Source organism: Plectropomus leopardus, chromosome 7, assembly GCF_008729295.1.
Source record: "Plectropomus leopardus isolate mb chromosome 7, YSFRI_Pleo_2.0, whole genome shotgun sequence".
NCBI classification, from domain to species: Eukaryota; Metazoa; Chordata; class Actinopteri; order Perciformes; family Serranidae; genus Plectropomus; species Plectropomus leopardus.
Window position 1 is genome coordinate 28,897,797 of NC_056469.1, and position 21,122 is coordinate 28,918,918.

Sequence of the window (21,122 nt, forward strand, 5' to 3'; positions counted from 1 at the left end):
GCCGAGTGGTACATTTGGTGAAATCTAATTTTGAGATAACTATATAATATTTAATAATTATAATAATAAAAGGAACTTTGTTTATATTGCACCTTTAATAACAGAGTTTATAAAGCGCTTTAACAAACAAAGAAAAAGCAGAAATAGGAGCGATACAACAAGAGAAAGCCAAACAGTCGCCAAGCAAGACACAAACAAGATGAAACTAGGGTAGAGTTAGGACAAAATTAAAACCAGGGGACAAATAATGCAAGATGTAGGACGTAAAATGGCAACTAAAAAATACAAAGATATAAACGAAAAACAACATCAGAAATAATAAAAGCGATAAAACCACAAATAAAAGAAACAAAATAGATAAAACATCAATTGGAAAGGTAAAATAGCTTAAAAAATAAAGACGAATAAAAGACGAAATATAAATTCTATAAACTGGTTATTAGTAATTGTGCTTAATTGACTCTCTCCAACTCTCCCTGTAATCATCCTAACCCTAACCCTAACCTCTTCACTGTCAACATGAGGATCATTTTTAACCTGTAACAATTCAACGAAAGCTGTGTTGTGTAAAGTGTGTCTGATGTGACCTTACTCACTTTGCGGATCAGTTCAGACTGACGTTCCTCTGAGGAGAAAGAAAACAGAAAAAGAGTCATTACTGATTTAAAATTAGCATACAAACAACTTCTGTCATATTACTTGCTTTTGAATGAAACATCATATAAGCTTTGGGGAGACTTAGTGGTGTCCAGCAGTGAGGATTTTAAACTGCAACCAACTGAAACTTTTCCCAGTTAGAAGTTAATCAGTGTTCAGGTTTTTACCTCGAGCCGAATAATCTGCTGATCTCCTTTACAAAACAAACAGACACTGACTTTAAGAGCTGTAAAAATGCTGAATAAAGCAATTTCGCTGTAAAAATGTTTGTTTCTCCGATGCAGATGGTGTTCAGTAGGTTTGAACTGTGAGCCTCATTATCCACAGAGATCTTTTCCTCTCCAAAAAAAAACCTGAATAAATGAATGAATAATGAATGAATAAATAGTTTATGTTTGTAGACATGGTGCTTCATTTTAAGGCAACATAATGAGTCTTGTTTTCAGGTGATACAGAAAACATATAATATTCCATCTGCCATTGCCAACAAATCCCCCTAAATCCTGCACACTTGACCTTTGAGGATAATTACAAAATAACGATCAATTCTGCCCAATTTTAACATAAAAATCAATGACAGAGAGAAAAATATTGGACACTGTATCATGAACACCCATTAAATCTGAACAACTTTAATAAAAACAAAAGCCACAAATGCAACCTTTGTAAAGAGTAAAATCTTCCAATTACAATATATATGTGTGTTCTGGAAGTGGTGTGTGTTTGTCTCAGAGTAGACTAACAGACAGCTGACAGACAGACAGAGCTGAGCTTTTTCACTCTCTGAAATCAAAAGTGCAATTCTTCGAAATACGAACAATTGAAAGGTCTTACCTTGTAAAGAACCAGTGCTGCTTTGGTAGTCATCTGTAAACAAAAACAAAAAAAGAAGAAGAAAATATGGATGGATATACATTAAATTTAATACCTTTATCTAACAGCAGAAACCTGCTTCACTAAATACAAAATAAAACACAAAATAAAAGTGATACACAGACAGTGTAGGTAAAATGTCTACAACTGACCTTTTCGAATTTCACAGGTCCATACTGTTCGATGCTCTTGTTTTGATGTGAGCATGAGCCTGAAGTCTGAGTCTGCATTTTTAATGATCACTTCAAAGGAAACTGGATGTTTGCATTCATATATGAGATTCATTTCCTGAAAAAAAACGATGAACATAAACGATGTTAGACTTTGAGCTAAAATTTACCATCTTTTTTTCATTTTCTTGTAATCAAATAAGGTTAAGAAAGCGGAGGTAACATTTGACTTACAGTAATCTAGAGACAGGGACAACAAAGATGACGACATCTGCTAAACTTTTCTAAGTTTTGGTAAAGTGTTAAGGTGCTCGTGATGCTGCAGAGCTCCTGAGGCTAAATTTCACCAGATGACATAAGAATGATACAGTGCATTCAAATATGTCTCGACCTCTCTGAGACTTCATCACTACAGTAGACAGTGTCACACAGATGACTATATGTAAGTGGAAAATGGTTTTTTCAAGCGCTGAAGCCTTCCACAGATGTTTTTGGAAATTTTGATGCAGATATAGACTATTTCAAAATGACTTGGTTAGTCACTTTATCATTCGTAAACTCTCTGTGTCTGTGGCAACTGTCAGATGAATAAAACCACAACAAAAAGACATTTGATGTTGACACACACACAAGTGACACACACTTTGTACCAGATGTGTTTAACAAAGCTACACTGGAAAGTTTGAAGGATCTCTGGGACTGGGTAGCCCGCAAAGGTGGCCTGTTTCCCTGTCCTGATGGTGACATCTAATATTCATTGTAGAAAGGGTGCGATTTATCACTTTCCGGCTCTTTCCTCACCACACAGGACTCACACAGCAGTGTCATACTGTATTTATGTTGACCCACAATCTTGTGAGACATATTCATCATTTTGCGAGACACCAAACGTGAGTGAAGGTAAATTTTGATCACTTTGGCATGATTTCTTCCTTAAAATATCCAAATAAAGCAGTCAATGTTCCATTGTGCTCATCCTATAGTATCTACAGTAAGTCATTACTGAACCACAGTCAGTTACATATAATAAAAAGCACACAAAACATACTGAAGGAAAAATTTTTGCCCCGTCCACATCTGTTGAAAGGATGAAACAATCACGCATTTTCAGGGGCATCTCCGGATGTGGCTTTAGGATTTTTTTGTGCCCACGGGATAATTCCATCATGTCTAAGTTCTGTAGACAAAAAAAACATTATTAACACAAAATTTGCCCAATGTTAATGCAGCCAATATTGTTGTCTGTTCTGTGCCTTATTATGACTGATATTGCTGATGGAAAGATGTAAAATAACCTGTTGTACAGCAGGATTGTGTGCTGGGATCAGGTAAACATGGAGTGTGAGGAACGGTGATGTAGTCTTGTATATTAACACTTTACAGTGTGCTCTGACGCCAAAGCCATATTTCATCAGGTCCATTCTGGGAGAGGAAACACTGATTGTCGGGTCGTAATCTGCAGACAATACAAGTACGAGGAGAAAAAAATTGCTTCAGGTTTTGTATACATTCTGATTTTCAAAAAGTTTTAATAAATACAACCTTTGTAAAGATTATAGTTCGAATTGTGAAAAAATATGCAATTTTTTATGCTGTCAAATGATAATATTCAGTGTGTCAGAGAGGTGTTGATTTAAGTCAGTGGTAATTTTTGAGCTCCAGTATAATTTGATATTGTACTTCAAACTGTACTTAGTTTTTTGCTCCCTATAAACAAGGTTCAGTTGCTTTCAAAGAAAATTAAACACAGAAAATGCTAAAATCTACACCATAGTGACAACGAATTGCTCCCGATGCTTAATTGTTTTGGTATTTCACCAGAGATTAAATAAAGATTGAGCACAGTTTCACTATGAATTCTAAAATCTATTTATTAGACATTTATGAGAAACAAATTACTGCGTAATGCGACAGTTTGTCTTTTTATTCTGACCTTTGAGTCTTGAGCTGATGACTGACAACTTTGTTACCAGATCGGTCCGATTCATGTCCATGAAAACCTCCTTGGTCACCTCCACAGGCTGCTGATTCTCCACTATCAGACTCGCTATACTTTTTGCACTGACTGCCCGCTCCAGTCTTCTCTGTGAGATTTGTGGAAGACCCTTCTGAAAGTAGGTGAACTGCAGTAACGTCTTGAACTTTTCCAGCGCTTTAAAACCCAGACCCCTCAGTGTTTCCAGAAGAATCTCTTTCACAGCTGACATTTCTGCTGCCTGAAAAATTCAAAGGATACATTAAGCAAATGTGTAATTTCTTGATTGAGATCAAAGATTTATTTCTTCGCATTTTATCCGTGTCAGTGCGTTAGAAGTGGAGTATTAATGTTAGAGGGTCACTCAAGACATTAATACATTTGTTGATCTACTGATAATATTTTCGCATTGTCTTTACAAACACAAAGTATTGTCTGTGTATTCATTTAACGCAGTGTTGATAACAGTAGCTCAAAGAAACATTTTACCCCATTTAAATTTAGTTTTTCTATAACATTAATTGTGAATAACATTATTACTAAAGGGCTCAATCTTAACACTGTGAGAACCACCAAATATAAAACACTTTGTTTGTCTTGTATGATCATTTATTCTGTTCAGGATGAGGAGAGTTTTTAATCTGCATCTAATGAGTGAAAGTTGTCATGTGTAAAGGCCCTGACACACCAAGCCCACGGTCAGTTGTTAGTCAATGTTGAGTCGTTGCTGCGCATCCATCGCTCTAATCACTGCTTTGTGTCCTGCACCGCTGGCCCTCGTCACCACTTGTATACTTTTTCTTTTTTTTTTTCACTGATTCAACATGTTGAGTGGGGTGGAGTTTATTGGGCTTTCAGCTCAGCGCATGAGAAAAGAAACAGAAGTGAGGAAAGTTAACAAAGCTGAGACGGACTGAGGTGGAAACAAACTTGTTACATCACAAGCGATTGTTTTTCTTCAGTCATTGAGCTCTTTTGCTGAAACATTTCCTGCTGGGTTGAGTTGTTGGTGATGGGCGCACAGTAAATATACTCTATTCTTTTAATATTGGATTGTGTTGTTGATGTGTTAACTGGCTAACTACCATCCAGATGGCACTCTGGTTTCTATTTTAAATGCTAATTACAGACAACCACTGTTTGCTGGTATGAAGAGGAATTTCCTCAAATACAGGCGTAGAACATACAAGCTGGTGGGCCGTCAGTTCGGTGTGTTCATGTGCAACTTTTTGGCTGAGACATGGCAAAGCAAGGAGGCGCAGCAAGGGGCGTTTGTCACCAATAGTTCTATGATGTTGGTTTGTTGCATCTGGGCGCTAAAGTCAGACTCACTTTCTCCAATCCTGCAGGTTGATGTTCATCCACAGACTGTTTCTCTAAAGAAAAAAAGGCATTTAAAATGAGTCATATGATTCTACTCTGATGTAACAGAGTACAATCGACTTTAAGAAGAAAAGAAAATAACACAAATTATCGATATCGCTTTCACAAGAATGAGACGATTGTTTTTGCCAAATTTGTAGAAATTCCCTCAAGTCCATTTCTTGACATATTGCATTCAGGAGAATGAGACAAGTGTAAGGTCACAGTGATCTTGGCCATCAACCACCAAAATAAAAAATTCAAGTGGAAGTTTGTGCTACATTTGATAAATTTCATATTAATGTGAATGAGGTGGGCACAAGTTCGCAGTGACCCTGACCTTGACTATTAAAATCTAATTGGTTCATCCTTGAATCCAACTAGACAGTGGTGCTAAATTTGATAAAAGTCTCTCAAAGCGTTTTTGAGATATAACAAGAATGAGACAGAGAAGGTTACAGTGACCTTGACCTTTAACCACCAAAATCTAATCAGTTCATCCAAGTCAAACCAGAAAGTTGTGCCAAATTTTGCCAGCCTGTCAGCCACTTTCTAAAGTTAGTCTGAGTCCTGTTATAACATTCAATTTTTGTTGACTTGTTTTGTTGAATTTTTGAGACTGTGAGACGTGTTGATTCCATGACTTATTTCATGAATTATTTATTGATCAACGTCCCCAGTTGTTATATATTTCGCTCTGGTGATAACAGTTTGTACTCAATAAGATTTACTTTCATATTACTAATTATTAAATTTATTTATCAGACATTTATGAGCACATGAGATTATGTAATGTGACTGTTTTGTTGTTGTCTTACCTTTGAGTCCTGAGCTGGGCATGGACAACCTCTGCATCAGATCAGTCCTGTTCATTTTCTTTAAAACCTCTGTGATTAACTGCACAGACTGTTGGCTGTAGGTCTCTATCATCATATCCACCATTTCTGCTCTGTTTTCTGTAAGGCTGAAAAATGATGACATGTCTTTTAAGCTCTTCTGCTCGATAATCCACTCCAGGAACTCCTTGAATGTTTCGATCTCCTCGTCACTCAAATCATTCAAAGTTTCCAAAAGCACGTGTTTAACAGTTGCCATTGCTGCTATCTGAAACAATAAACACATTTATAGGTTATAAAGTTAATTCAGTTATAAGTAAGTCTCTTTGTATCTCATCAGTGTTTGTAGTAAAAATGGTGATTGCTGTTTACAGTTTGTTCAGTTTTGTTCTTTATTTTAAAATGATTTGTATGATTATGTTTTAGTATATTTTGTGGGGTTTTTTTGAGAAAAAAACAAAGATGTTCCCTTTTCCTTTTCCGTTTTAATTCTTATAAACTGGTTAATGTTTACCTTATTATTAATAGGCTGCAACTCGTTTTACAAATACTAAAATGAGTCACCGTGGCTCAAAAATTCTTTTCATTATTTCATTTTTGATATTTTGGTTAATGCTTTTAAAAATGGTTTAAAGAAGAAAAAATGGATGTTTATGGTGAATAAACTTTCCAAACTGTCTTTACTGTTGAGATGGGGGGTGGGGACAATGACAAATGTACATGCTGACTTATTCCCTCATCTCATCTTCAGTGGTAGATATCCATCATATCAAAAATTTTGGATGAAATTACTGCTAAAGAGCTCAACCTGAACAAAGCTACAGTTCTGTGAACTGATGATCAATCATGAGCTTGGGTCATACCATAAAAATGTTTAAGATAACAGTCATTTTTAACTTGCATTTTTGGAATGAACGCTGTGCTGTATAAAGCTAGACAGATGTGACATTACTCACTTTGTGAATCAGTGCAGATTGTTGTTCATCCAAGTGTCTCTCTGAGGAGAAAAGTGGTCAAAGTCATAAGTGACTGATCGCACATCTGATTATAAACAGATTTCAGGCCATATTATTTTGTAAAAATGTACAAAATACAAAGTACACTTATTTCATGTTTATTTGTATAGGGACAAGTATACAGCATACGACTTTTTATAGCCTCAGCTAATTTTCATTGCCTGTCCCTAGATGGGCCTTTTAAAATCAATATAAATACTTAAATAACACTTAAATAATTTAATACTTAAATACTTAAACCTCCAGTCAGTTTCAGCCTTCACTTCCAAAATAATGTTCATATTTCACATCAATCTGTGCAACAGATAATGCATATTTTTTTCTCAACAGTATACTGTAAATCTTATTTACACTATAGGGACAAAAGTATTGGACCACCTACATATTACACCTACAGAAGCTTTTATGACATCCCATTATAAATCCATAGGCAAAAATATGGAGTAAAATAGGAGTCCCCCCCCCCCCCCCCCCTTGCAGCTACACCACCCCCACCTTCAAGACTTTGGAGTGTGTCTGTGGGCTGCATGGTGCTGGTGCTTGCTAATATACACTGTGGCAATGAGACTGAATGAAAACTGAATTCAGTGATTAAGAGGTGTGGCCCAATACTTTTGTCCATATAGTGTATCATGTAAAGAGAAGGAGACAAAGTTTAAAACTTATTAGACACGTGCTAGGTATCAGTTTTATGACTTTAAGATGTCTCTGTCTTTGTTGTCTTACTTTTGGATCCCGAGCTGCTGTCTGACAACCTCTGCACCAGATCAGTCCTCTCTATCTTCTTTAAAACCTCCTTGGTCGTCTCCACAGACTGCTGGCCGTGGGTCTGCACCATTACAAACACTGTGACCTGCCTGTCTTTAATCACCAGCAGCATCGATGAGATGTCTGAAAAGTCAAAGTCAGTTTCGCTCAGGAGGACGCTGTTGAACTCCTCAAGCTCCTGGTCACTCAGGTCAGCCAGTGTTTGTAAAAGCAGTTCTATGACAGGCACCATCGTTTCCACCTGGTAAAATCAAAGGAAATGTTCACGGAGAAAAAGCACAGTTTGTCAACTTGAAAGACAACTGATTTTTATGTTCACATCTTATCAATGTCTGAGTTTTAGAAATGTGAAATATGAAAATACCAAGTACCAAGCTCCACCCACAAGCAGCACCAACTTTCTCATTTTACAGCTAAACGTTCAAAGATATGTTCCTAAAAACATCTGAGGTGAGAAACAGACAATGCAGAAACAGAATCTTGATTCACATCTTATCAGCACTGCCTGGTTTGACAGTTTGATCGCTGTTCAGTTACAACCAATGATTGACATGATTGATAGCTGCGTTAGAGACTCCCCGTCTCTGATAGATTGTTGCTGCCGCACCACAACATCATCATAGTAAATGGCATTAGAGGCAGTAGATACAGAACATGTTTTTTTCCCCACAGACCGTCTGCCTGATGTATTTCTTTCAGAATATATTAACAGTTTCAGCAAATATGATACAAAGTTAATTTCATGAAAGTTACAGTAGCCTTAAAGTCCATAATGACGTCCTCAGACGTCTTGTTTTGTCTGACTGCCCAAAGTCCAAAAATCATCAGTTCACAATTATACAAAACAGAGAAAAGAAGAAGATTCTCACAACAACATTGTTAGCATTTTTGCAAGAAAAGGGGACTTTAACATTTGTCAAAATGGTCATGATTCATTTTATGTCAATCAGATAACAAATTAATTGCGTGAGCTTTGGTTTAAAGTCAGACAGGTGTGACATTCCTCACCTTCTGGATCAGTGCAGGCCACTGTTCATCCACAAAGTGCTTCTCTGAGAAGAAAAGAAAAATAAATGACTGTATGATTTAACAGCAGTCTTAATAATCAGACACTGTCAGACTTTAACAATTCGAATATCAAGGATTTATTGCAAAATGAACAAGAAATCGACTTAATAACAACTTCATAAAAATAAAGTGCCGGTTTCACCTGATGTCTTATTTGCTCTGAAAGTCTGTGTTCTATGTTTCATACACTGAAATGTAAATTAATAACTTAATTTAATAATAATAATAACTTAACTTAATAACATAACTTAACACCTTGATAACTTCAGGGCTTTGGAAAAACATTACTTTTAGTTGAATAAGTAACATTATTTTGTTATATTTGATTAAAGTGTTTAGGTGTAGACACATACCTCCCTCTGTGGCTCTTACACCAGATGCTTCAGCTGATGATCCTGCAGCTGCAACACATTTAAAGACAGTTGCAGTTGTGTGTGAGGGCGAGAGGGAGCCACAGTTACAGCGATCACAGAGGGAAACAACAAGAAAATACTGTAATAATCTACCTTACTCAGCCAACATCAGCAGCCAAGTTGACAGGTTTCCTTGACGTTAGCATTAAGCAGTAATGCTGCTGGAGCAGATGAACATGTAGATGAACACGTATAGAAACCTCGCACAAACTAAAGTAAGTTCCCTGCAAAGCAGAAACTAGAATAACCACCACACTGAACATGGATGCTTCACACACACCTTCGTGCAGCAGCACAGAATACGATCTATACAATCAGCACAGTTTCCAGGTGGGCACCCAAGATTAGTGATAATCTTAGTTATATTCAGTGATAATACCTAAGTTATCGCCGGTACTGAGGCATACGAAGAGTTAAAAACTGAGAGTTCAGAAAAGAGTAAAAACCTGAGGTTTTTGCCCACAGGGGTTACTTTTACAGACTTCACTACATCATTTTAAATTATCTTTTTGACAAATATCTGATATTTTAGCATCATTTATATAGGAAAGTCTACTGTTTCAGTTTCTGTAGTTACAATTGTTGTCATACCCCTTTACAATTTTGAGTTTTTCTTACTTTGGTCCCAATGACCTTGCCGCAGTTGATGACGTAATACACGCCCGCAGCAAGATTCCTTTTCTTTTTCTGCATACTTTCCCTGTGTAAGCAATTATTCAAAGCCTGTTGCGTGCGTTCGTGCACAAACAACCACATGAGCACAGGCATCCATTTCAAGTCATCATTTAATTTGCTAGTAAAGAACTGCTTCATACTCTAAGCTGTTGGTTTTGTAATCATCTGTATGAAATTATTATTTCAGTGAAGTTACACAGCTGTTTTCTTTCTCTTACCTTGGAGTCCTGAGCTGGTCTCTGACAGCCTCTGCATCAGATCAGTCCTCTTCATGTCCATTAAAATCTCTTCAGTCATCTCGACAAACTGCTGACCGTACTTCTCCATCATCACATCCACCAGTCGGTCTGCCTCGTCAATACCACACAGTCGTGTCCATGGGGTAATTTCAAGGCTCCTCTGGAAGAACGTTAATGGCAGTAACCACTTGAATTTCGTGAACTCCTCGTCACTCAAATCCATGAGTGTTTCTGGAAGCAGCTCTTTAACAGCACTCATTGTTGCCACCTGGAAAATTATAAGTACATGTTCACAGAGAAAATTATATTTATTAGATGTATCTTTTTCACCTTATCTATGTTGTTATTATTGTTTTACACATCTGAATATTGTAAAATGTATTTTTCTACAGTGATACTGAAGCTACTGATACATTTGGTAATCATCTGTTTGTTAGAGCAGAGATTGATCCTCTTTTCCTTCTACTCTTTAATATCAGTTTCCTGATTAATGTTCGTTTAGTTTTATTTCCAGGCTGTAACTCTTTAATTGTGCTGCCATAAACTGAATTGAGCACAATGAAGGTATTTTCTCTTTTTTATGTTTAGCACTTTAAGTCTTTGAAAAACTGTACAAAATACAAAGACTTGATAATGGGAACATTACTGAGCTCAAATTGATCTCAGCTTCAGTTCTGTGAAAAACATCTGATTAAAATCATGAGTTTGCTTTAATTCATCATTAGTGATAATGATATTAATTCAAAATATTGAATAAAAGCTGTACTCTGCATGGTCAGACAGACGTGGCATCACTCACTTTGTGGATCAGTGTAGGCAGGTGTTTATCCACAGAGTGTTTTTCTGAGAAAACAGGAAATAAAAACTAATGATCGACATCATCAACACTGCTGTGTAAATTTTTTTAAAAAAGGTCAACAAAAAATTACAGCTGAATCTTATCAACAGTTACATATAATGTATCAGATATTATGCCCCCATTCCCAAAATATTTTTCATATTTCACATGGATCATAAAGTATCATTTGCATGCCATAAGTGGTGTCTTCTTTTCTTTACACTATACGTCTTATCATTTATGACGCAAAGAGTTGAAGACATGGTGTCTAAACAGCTGAGACACATATTAAGGACCAGTTTTAAGACATTCTTGTCTCTGTTGTCTTACTTTTGGGTCTTGAGCTGCTGTCTGACAACCTCTGCACCAGATCAGTCCTCCTTATCCTCTTGAAAACCTCCTTTATCATCTCCACAGACTGCTGGCCGTAGGTCTTCACAATGAAAAACACAATGTCCTCCATGTCTATCCATTGATCCAAGTCGGATCTTTCGGGGTTTATTTGGCCTACAGCTGTCTGGAACTTCTTAAACTCCTTGTCATTCATATCAGTCAGTGTTTCCAACAGCAGCTCTATGGCAAACACCATTGTTTCCACCTGGAAAATACAAAGAAAGTATTAGTGGGGAAAATGTGTGGTTTGCCGACTTTGATGATGACTGATTTTCTGTTAAAATTTCATCAATGTCTAAGTTTTAGCATTGTGGATTTTGTAAGAGCACATCCATAATATCACGCAAGTATTTTATTTGAATAAACAGGTTCATGCGTTGTATTTTATTGGACTGCCTGGATGTGACACTTTCAGACACAGTTCTCTAAAAACTACAATTAGTCTGTTTATTTTAAAATGGAGTGATCGCTTAACCAATTGCATCTTTATTTCTAATATAAATAATGACCACATTATTATAATTATTGGTATTTAAATGTTGTGAATTTCTCTTGCCGTCTGCAGCTTGATAAGTTCAATAAGAACACTATCTGAAGACGATTTTAAAACTCCACTTCTGCTTCCCTTATGGTATTCCACTAATATCATTGCCTTGCGGTTGTATGACTCTGCGGATCAGTTTACATCCATGCCTGTGAAAAAGTGGTTTACAAACATTACTTACTCTCTGATTCAGCAAAGGCCGCTGTTTCTCTGAGGAAAAAAACAAACAGAAAAATAATAGTAATAATAATAGTAAATGATTTAATATGCTTTATGAACATTTATGAATCAAGTTATTTCATCCCAAAGTGACACTTAAACCTCCTTCACAGTGACACAGAGCTACTTAAAGATATTTTAGCCGGTGTTTTTTGGATTTATTTATTATTGCAAAATACTCAGACTTTAAAAGATCTGATCATAAAATGATCCTTTTCTTACACTATAAAAATATCTATGTAACATGTCCTCTTTGCTTTACCTTTGGTCCCTGAGCTGATGTCTGATAATCTCTGCACCAGGTCGGTCCTGTTCATCCTCCTTAAACTCCTTTGAGCCACCTCCACACACTTGTCTCTGTACAAATCCAGCAACAGCTCTACTGTGTCATGTGTGTTCGCCACTTTCAGTCGACTCCTTGGGATGGGTGGAAAATCTTCCTCCAATTCAATGAGTGACTTGAATTTATCGAGCTCCTCTGAATTCAAATCATTCAGTGTATCAAAAAGCACCTTCTTTGCCGTCATTGTTTCCACCTGGAAAATCAAAAGGACATATCATGCAGTACACGCAGGACAGGATGTCTGTTGGTGTGATCGACCATAATGTTGAAACTGATCTCTTTAGATTTCAACAATGCCAGAGTTATTGATGTGTCTCTTATTACTTTTATTTCGAAAATCAACAGATTGTATAATTAGCGACTTGCAGTTGTATGCCGCCTTGTCAAACAAGGTAAGCTGCAGTTTCACTTTAAATCCATGTCTGTCCAGACTCATATGTAGTCATGACCACTGACAATGCTTCAAATATAGATGTTGCTACAAAAAAGCTACATATTCTACAATATGGATGCTTTACACATCTTCCCCCAAGCAGCCCATAAGATCTATCAGAGCAGTTGCAAGATGTGCATCCAAGATTAATGTCAGTATCAAACCAAATGTCTCTCCTTGTGTTAATGAGATATGGCATTGAATAATGGCCACAAAAAAAGGTTTGCAGAATATTAATAAGTCCCTGTGAGGTTGACCTTTGACATTTTGGCTATAAAATGCTTTCACTTCAAAATTTTACTCCACTTGACATCTGTGTGAAATTTTCTCACAACTAGCATGTAAATTAGTCACAGTGAACTTCACCATTGTCCACCAAATTTTAATCTGTTCGCCATTGTGTCCAAGAGGACATCTATGCCTAATTTATGAAAATATCACCTTAACATTGTCTTGGGATATAGGGCTCACATGAATGTGATGGACACAAGGTCACAATGACCTATGACCTTTGAACACAAGAATCTCATTTGTTCATTATTGAGTGCAAGTGGGCGTTTGTGCCAAAGTTGAGGAAATTCACAATTTATTATTAATGTTGGGTTTTTCAAATTTCCAACAGTCCTTGAACACATTACGTGGGACTAACAGAAAAAAACATAACCAAGTCTATATTTAAAATAGTATTTTTTTAATGATTAATTAATAATCTAAAAAAACTAATTGATTAATTTAATGATTCTACATGTCTTGCCCAAAATAAACCATTTGCACTGACTAATCTGCAAACACAGCCGCAGTGAAAAGTTGAAGTTTTCAACTTCAGGATTTCTTTTCAATTTTTCACAAACATACACCAAAGGGTATCTGCTTAAAATCCAACAACTATTTTATGATGAAGGGAGAGTCATGCAATTTCAACAAGTCACTCAAAGAGGCTCAAGGAAAAGTATTTGTAGCTTTAAGGAGAGTTAACAAAAAAGTCGCATCCCAGCCACCATCCTTAAATGAAAAATAAAGAAAAGTCCCTAACAACAAATGAAATGCTAAGAAAAAAACAGGAGGTTAAAAACTATAACATAATCATCACGCCAGCGACCAAAGCTGTGAACATGTACAATGACTGAATAATATTACTAAATGGTCTATTTCACTTTTTTTCCTGAGCTTTTAACCTCACCTCACGGTCTTCATCAGCAGATAGTTTGCTCAGTTGTATGTAGATTTTACATGTAGACAAACTCCTTTAAATCAAGGAAACCCCATCGTCTCCTTGAGTCAAATTTTGTTTACTCAATTTTGTGATCCGTGCTAACCCTTGACTTCCCTTTTCAGTTATTAAGGTCTGGCTTTCAAATACACAAACACATGCACAGTGTCTCTTAAATTGACTGTTAACTGTCGGTTTATATTAAATTAATTCAGTTTTTTCGTCGACTGTCGAGTAAAATTACTTTGAAATAAAAACAAAAAAAAAACGTATGTAATATTAGCAGCTAACGTTAGCTAGCAATCGCCAAGTTAGCTTACAAACGTCTCCTGACATTCCTGACGGCGGTCCACACGGAGGGTGCAAAAAGGAGAAGTCACATCGTCACGGATGATTCGCGATCATGGGGTACAGCACATGCGCAGTGAAATCTGGCCAGGAATCAGCAGACCAGATTTAACTGCGCAAGCGTCACTTTAATTACCATCTTTTGAAATCCTGTCGTGTCCCTTTTCTACTCTCCGTGGCTGTCAAACGGAAGGTAAAAGTAAAAGCAGAAACGAGCCAGACAAATGTGACTAATATCTTCAAAACAACCCTGAACTAGAGTGTTTTTAGAGTTGGATTCCGTCTTTTAATGTTGCATAACCGTTTTTAATCACGGTGACGTTATTTAAACAGTTTAACCGTTAAACAATACTCTGTTAAAGTTGAGTAATTGTGCAGGACGGTGAAATCAAACTCACCGAGTGTCTCTGTTCGCTTTCTTCAATAACTTTGCTTCAGTATCTGTGCACTTTTGATAACGAAGAAAGTTCAAAATCCATACATATTTCTACATTTGGCTGGTTCAACAGCCAGAAGTCGTAAGTATACTGGTTACAGGGAAGTATCTTATCCAAAATCGTGTTGGGATTACAAATAATTTGTAATTTACAGAGGAACCACCCCAGACCCACCCTCTCAACATTTCCTCAAAAAAAAAACCTTAACCCTTTATACACCGTCTATGTGTCAAACACATACTGTTAATATTTTAAAATATATACAGTTTTTGCACCACACTATTTATTCTACGAATATATGAGGTTTTAAGAATAAATAACTGATGAAAAATATGATAAATAATAATATAATGATAAATTAGTGATACTGGAAACTGGGAAGAAAAGTACAAACGTAACTACATGAAAATAATAATAATAATAATAATAAACAAAAAAGGGAATAATAATAATAATAAACAAAAAAGGGAAAGTTAAAACACACATAATGAAATGGACTGGAAAAAAAACATCTTAAAAATGATAATTCTGTAAAATATTTTATTTTAATAATAATAATCTCTAATAATTGTGAATGACATTTTTCTGGAGCTTAAATTAAAATTAATTTAGTAAGTAGTAAGTAATTTTGGGGTTTTTTTTTTTTTTTTTTTTTTTTTACACAATTTGCAATGACAATTCTTGCAAAGTCACTCAAATAATAAAACAACAAAGTCTGCACCCTAGCTCATGCTCCCATAACACCATAAGAATGTAAATATTTAGGGATATATATATATATATCTATCAAGTGTGCAAAATACAGGACAATAATATCAGATTAAAAAAAGCAATACTGGACCAACAAATACATGCTGGAAGTAAAAAAAATATGTGCTAGAATTAAAAAATAAAGCGTTGAGAAGTGATTTAAAAGATTTCACTAATTTTGGGAGCGTCACATCTTTAAACCTTATATCACCTTTTTTTGTCAGTAACTTTTGAAAAGCTCTGTGTCAAATGAAATAATGATAATGTTGCTGATGTATTTAAAAAGGTTTTAAACAAAGTCCCATATGGTTATCTGGGAGTCTTTTAGCTTTAGTCACCTCAGAGGGAAACAACACCCCCGAGCCACAAAAGCATTCATAAATCTTTTTTTTTGTTCGACATTTGCAGCAACTTCTCCACACTACATGTGTAAACAGACTTGATGTCAAAAAAATAGAATTAAAAAAATCTTTGCGCTCCCCCATTTAAAATATCACTCTGCATTTGGCCTCCTTCTGTTCATTCAGATACAGACATCTCATGAGTAAAAACACTTAAGACAAAATACATAATTTTCTGCAAGTCAGACACAAGAGAAGGTAGATCCTGTTTGCACGCCTTTCCTTACGTTCGTAACATTTAAGAGAGAACTTGCAGCACATTTCTGTCACCATGTTGTTGGTGGAAAGTCCTCCTGTGGTAGTTTGTCACTGAAGCAGCGTTTGCAGGAATCATTCAGAGCCACAACACTTGTTTTCTCAAAGAAGCAAAAAGTGATGAAAAATATCAGTAAGGAACCGTCTGAACAAAGACAGACATAAATGTTAAGATCGTTGTGCACATTTTTAAAAACCTGGAGAAAATACATATATACACTCTACTGTCATTATATTTGCACCATATGCTGTTTTTTTTAGACATTCACTCAAAATGTAAGAAACACACACAGCAATTAGATTTCATGATAAATTTATATCAGTGTCCAAAAAAGAGAACATTTTCAACTTTGGACGACTTTTTCTTATGGGACAGTATAAAAGTGGATAAAACAATCTTTTTGGATATTTGGCAAAAATGGCATTTTAAACCAGCTTTACATGCAAAATAAGAATTCATGATTGTGCATGTTTTACTTTTCATAAAATAATTTGATTAAAAAACAGACTCTAACTGCATTTGTTAGATAAAACATGTCGTGTCTGTTGAAGATTATCATTGATTTCTTACATGTTTTTCTGACAAACATTTTCTGATTTTGGTTTAAAACTTACAGGAAATCTCTCATAAAATTCAAGTACAAAATTAAGGCAGAAAAAGCTATTTTTTGTAGAAAACCCCCACAGAGATACAGTATTATCATTAACATTTTCCCATTGTTATCGTCTAAAAAAAATTTTGCTCAGGTAGACTGTTCACTTCTTTCTCCTGAGGTCATCAATGAGAGGTCTCTCCTTTTTCTCGAGGATTTTGAGGAGGATGTCTTTGCCGTCACGTCCAGCAGCATTCAAAGGGCCACAGTAGAGCTTCCTCATCTTATCTCGAGATGTAGGGATAGCCAGGATTTCATCGTAACTCCCCTGTTGGATGATTTTTTCGTCGAGAAGTTCATCCAAAATGGACGCAACCTCGCACACTCTGTCGATCAGCTGGGCTCGATGTTTATCCACGAAGTGCACCCCTGAGGAAAGAGGGGAAAATGACTCCGCAGTGACTGTCTGGATTTGAAATAACATGAAAAAACTTAGCACATTTATGAGAAAAAAAACGTATGACCCCAGCTTGTGCGATTTCTAGGTGGGTCCGGAGACCCAAACAGAAGTCGCTTTTATGCAAAGATAAACTCTTTACGCAAAACAACAGCACAAACATAAGACTGACATTGATCTGACTCTAAAGCCGGGCTCAGACGGCCGGAGTTTTCACAGAGTTTACCCGCCATCCTTCGCTTCCGATGGCCAGAGGTGAAATCTCCTTCTGACTAGAGCTGGCTTCAGTTGCAGTTTTTCTCGATTGCTTAAACACAGTGAAACTGAGATCCACTTGATCTTCAGGCTAAATCAGCTCTCATGTGTTGCATTAACACACACTGGACTTGATTCTCCATCGTACCTTTGGTACGTACATTTTTGTGTTCTTTATATTCTATTTTATGTTTTTATATTGCGTGTACATCTTCATCTCATCTCTCTTGCACTCTTCACAAAGATTATTTTTTCACAAACTTTGACGTCAAACTTTTTTTTCCAACACTTTTTTCAATTTACTTTTTTTTTTTACTTATTGTATTCCACTCGAAGTTACTATCTTTTAAATATTTCTCTACATTAACTGTTTTGCACCAGAAAAACAGGTCAAATTCCTTTTATGTGTCGATGTTCTTGGTAAGAAAACCTGACTGTGATTCTGTTTCTCTTACACCCAGCTGGGCTCGAGGGAAAAATGACTCTGCAATGACTGGCTGGGTTTAAAATAACAAAAAGAAACGTAGTATATTTATGGGGAAAAAAACCTGAAAAAGCCCAACGTGTACGATTTAGTGACCCAATAGTACATATACTGGAAATCATTGTATTTCATGTCTCCATGAGCTGATGGGCCATCGCGATAAGACTGTGAATACTGTGATGTTTATCCCACTACAGAAGAGACCTGATGATCACTCATACTAAGTGAGGAAAAAGTGGATATATATCGAAATCAGTATCAGTTATCGGCCAAATGAGTTGCTTTTATATCCGTTATCTGCAAAAAGTCCAATATCGTGAAGCCATTTTGACCACAGGTTGTGCTGTTTGATGGAAACATTCGCTTTTATTGTTTGTTTTTAATGTTTTTTGCGAGTGTTAAAGCATTTTGCAAACAAAATGTGCCATTTTGGCTGGAAACATTACTTGTGAATGGACAAATGGGTTCAAGCAAATGAGAAAAACTGTAACTTAGGAGGCAGGTTTCAGGACAGCTTCTCGACAATCTGACTGACAGGCGAAGAACTAGACGAATACTGAGAGGACATCAAACTACCTGAGCACCTACCGTCTGCCATGGGATCTTCACCACATGCTCCAGCCGAGGGGCTTGTAGCTGAAACAGAATTTGGGAAAATTGAAATTGCTTAAAGAAATGACCTCAAACTAGTGTTTGAGCACACTTCTGTTTCCATATGTTACATACAGCAAACAAAAGATAACAGTGACAGTACATTTCGGCATCTGATATAAACATTGACACTGAAAAATGAAACACTGGCACTGAAAAAAAAAATCCACTGCAAAATAAAACAGGCATTAAATATTATTGTATTTTGACTTTTTTATGCTGATGTGTTTTTCAGTAAAAAAAACTTATTTTTCCACTTTTCTCCTTTTTCAACTTTATCTTTTTATTTATTTTATTTTAAATATGTCATGCTTTGTTTTTGATTTTTTTTTACTTTACATTTTTATCCTTTCTACCACATTTTTTTAATATGTTGCACATTCTTGTGCTGTTTAGATGTTTTCGTGAGCTAAAGACAATTTTTTACTGTGTTGGAAAAAAAGCTATATTCTATTCTCATCTTCATCTTCTGTCTCTCTCGATAGATAACCTACTGTAGGTGTGAGCTTGTGTGGCTGAGCTTATCTAAAATTATTTTGACAATTTAAAAAAATAATTCTAAAGCACAGGTTTTCAGTTCAACATTTACACCGTAATGCTTAAATTTACTGCGGCAGCGAGAACAGCTCACTTTTAAGAAGGATAAAGCATAATGTGAAATGCCAAAAACAACTCATTTTCTACAAGAGCTAATCTGTAATATCTTTTTTAAAAATAAGAACAACTCACTGGAACCACCAGGTTTGGAGGATTGTCCACCTGTGTCCTCAACTGCAAAAAAAGGAAGAAACTCGGTTAGAAACTGAAAATAAAATAAATAAATAAAATAAATATGATGAAATCACAGTGTGGGACACAGGATTAATGAAGGACACATTAACAAGCATACTGTGATTTAGACTTGAGATTGCTTTCTGGGAGCAAGTCAATAAGAACATTTTCTTTGATGTGGTGATCGAGCAGGTCGATGATAAAGTGCTCTCCGGGGTGGTCCATTGTGCAGTTAAATGTAATGCAGAAGGGTTCCCTTCAGTATTGCAAGACGTACGATAATAATCGTATTTGTACAATAATTTTGCCCACTGTAAGATCAATAATTCCAAAATAGCCATAATGTACGATAATTTGACAATTGTGACACTTACAATAAGCGCTGGGTTGAGTTTGAACGTCTTATTTTATCTAATTTCTTGGCTCCTACATCCATGTTTACGCATCACTTCTCACATAATCTCTTTACCGCCAATTGCCTCAATCGGCATGCCAGAAAAAAAACCCTGATGTCAGCTGTGGGCTGAGCCGTGTAGACTGAGAAGTAGCTTCTCTCTATAGCAGTAAGAAGGGTAGATTTGTCACAAAAACACTGTTACTGGCGTGCAATAGTTTTTCTCAGAATATGGTCATTTTGAGCCTCTGGTACAACAGTTTAACATTTCCAATCTGGCAACACTAGTTCCCTTCCAGTGGAGAAAAGGCAATGCAGCAGTATACAGGCCCCCCCTAAATGCGTGCTGGTGCCCCCAGACAAGCAAGACATGAGTCCGCCACTGTTAGAAGTTAAAGTAAAAAGGAAGCGACCTCATTCAATCTTTTCTCCACTTTCATTTTCAACTTGAGTAACCTACATCAATTCCTGTAGAAGTCGCTCTTTAAATGAAGATTGTCAATTCTCGCTAGTTTCCACGCAAGCACATTTAAAGGGTTAAATGTTCTGCAGCCTGACTCGTTCTTGTCGCCACATCGTGCCAAACCTTGGAGATATTTACCGAGTGTGTCTGCCTCCTCGTAGCACTCGATCTCTCTCAACAAGGTTTCAGCCACCGACACAGCTCGGGACTCGGTGAAAGTTGAGACCAGAAGGTCCGCGATATCCAAGAAGTTTTTGCCCTCCACCTTGCTGCGTCTGACCCGGGGCTCCTCTCTGCGGTCCAGCAGCTGTCTGCAGAACTTATCAAAGTTTACCTTTGACAGGTCCTCCAGCATGTCTGCCAAAGCCTTTCTTTTGGTTTTGGGAGGCATTTCTCACCAAAAGAGCACAAGCCGTCAGCTTTTTATCGTCCCGCGCAGAGGAGGAAGACGCCCTCGTTAAAGAGCTGCCGCGTTTAAAATGAGGAAATGCTCACGGTTGCCTTCAAATGCTGCCGGAAAAGTGAGGATCAAATATTCTGAATACATAGGTTATAACTCTTTTTGTTGTTGTTTGTATTGCAAAGTTTCATTTATCTTTTTTGGTGCAAAATGAAAATAGTGTGACTGCACAGGTACAAAACAAACTTGCGTTTCTTGAGGTCATAAGATAAGAAAACAATAAAGATCTCTCTCTCTCTCTCTCTCCCTCCCTCTCTCTCTCCATACACACACACACACACACACACATATATATATGCCGGTTGACCTGCTTTTTTGGACCAGTTTAAGGTGTGTTTTGCATCATTTTTGATGGTTTAGCTGGTCCAACC

The 21,122-nt window shown here is 36.5% G+C and overlaps 3 protein-coding genes across 4 annotated transcripts in view; 1 reads left to right on the plus strand and 2 right to left on the minus strand.

Annotated features, from left to right (window-relative positions):
- The window catches only part of LOC121945667, a 40,218-nt gene extending 40,105 nt beyond the window's left edge, over positions 1-113 (plus strand). The window contains exon 14 of the mRNA XM_042489967.1: positions 105-113. Coding sequence (XP_042345901.1) covers positions 105-113 — 9 coding nt within the window. The remainder of the gene's footprint in view (positions 1-104) is intronic.
- Positions 114-365: 252 nt separating this feature from the next.
- LOC121945668 lies at positions 366-14,391 on the minus strand. Its single transcript, XM_042489968.1, has 19 exons — positions 14,003-14,391; positions 12,309-12,582; positions 12,009-12,037; positions 11,221-11,488; positions 10,852-10,895; positions 10,032-10,320; positions 9,079-9,126; positions 8,666-8,709; positions 7,616-7,898; positions 6,830-6,870; positions 5,856-6,141; positions 5,008-5,051; positions 3,634-3,916; positions 2,996-3,156; positions 2,749-2,877; positions 1,683-1,818; positions 1,492-1,524; positions 597-625; positions 366-386 (listed from the first exon to the last, which is right to left on the minus strand). Exons 2-19 carry the CDS (start codon positions 12,571-12,573, stop codon positions 366-368), a joined length of 2,433 nt encoding a protein of 810 aa, XP_042345902.1. The 5' UTR covers positions 12,574-12,582; positions 14,003-14,391.
- A 2,128-nt stretch (positions 14,392-16,519) lies between these two features.
- On the minus strand, positions 16,520-20,767 carry LOC121945774 (apoptosis-associated speck-like protein containing a CARD). Of its 2 annotated transcripts, none has more exons than XM_042490107.1 (4): positions 20,430-20,767; positions 19,393-19,434; positions 18,589-18,648; positions 16,520-17,245 (listed from the first exon to the last, which is right to left on the minus strand). In XM_042490107.1, exons 1-4 carry the CDS (start codon positions 20,680-20,682, stop codon positions 16,980-16,982), a joined length of 621 nt encoding a protein of 206 aa, XP_042346041.1. In that variant the 5' UTR covers positions 20,683-20,767; the 3' UTR covers positions 16,520-16,979. The 2 variants fall into 2 exon arrangements, with proteins under 2 accessions (XP_042346041.1, XP_042346042.1); XM_042490108.1 differs by having other exon boundaries at positions 18,601-18,648; positions 20,430-20,766.
- Positions 20,768-21,122: the final 355 nt, after the last annotated feature.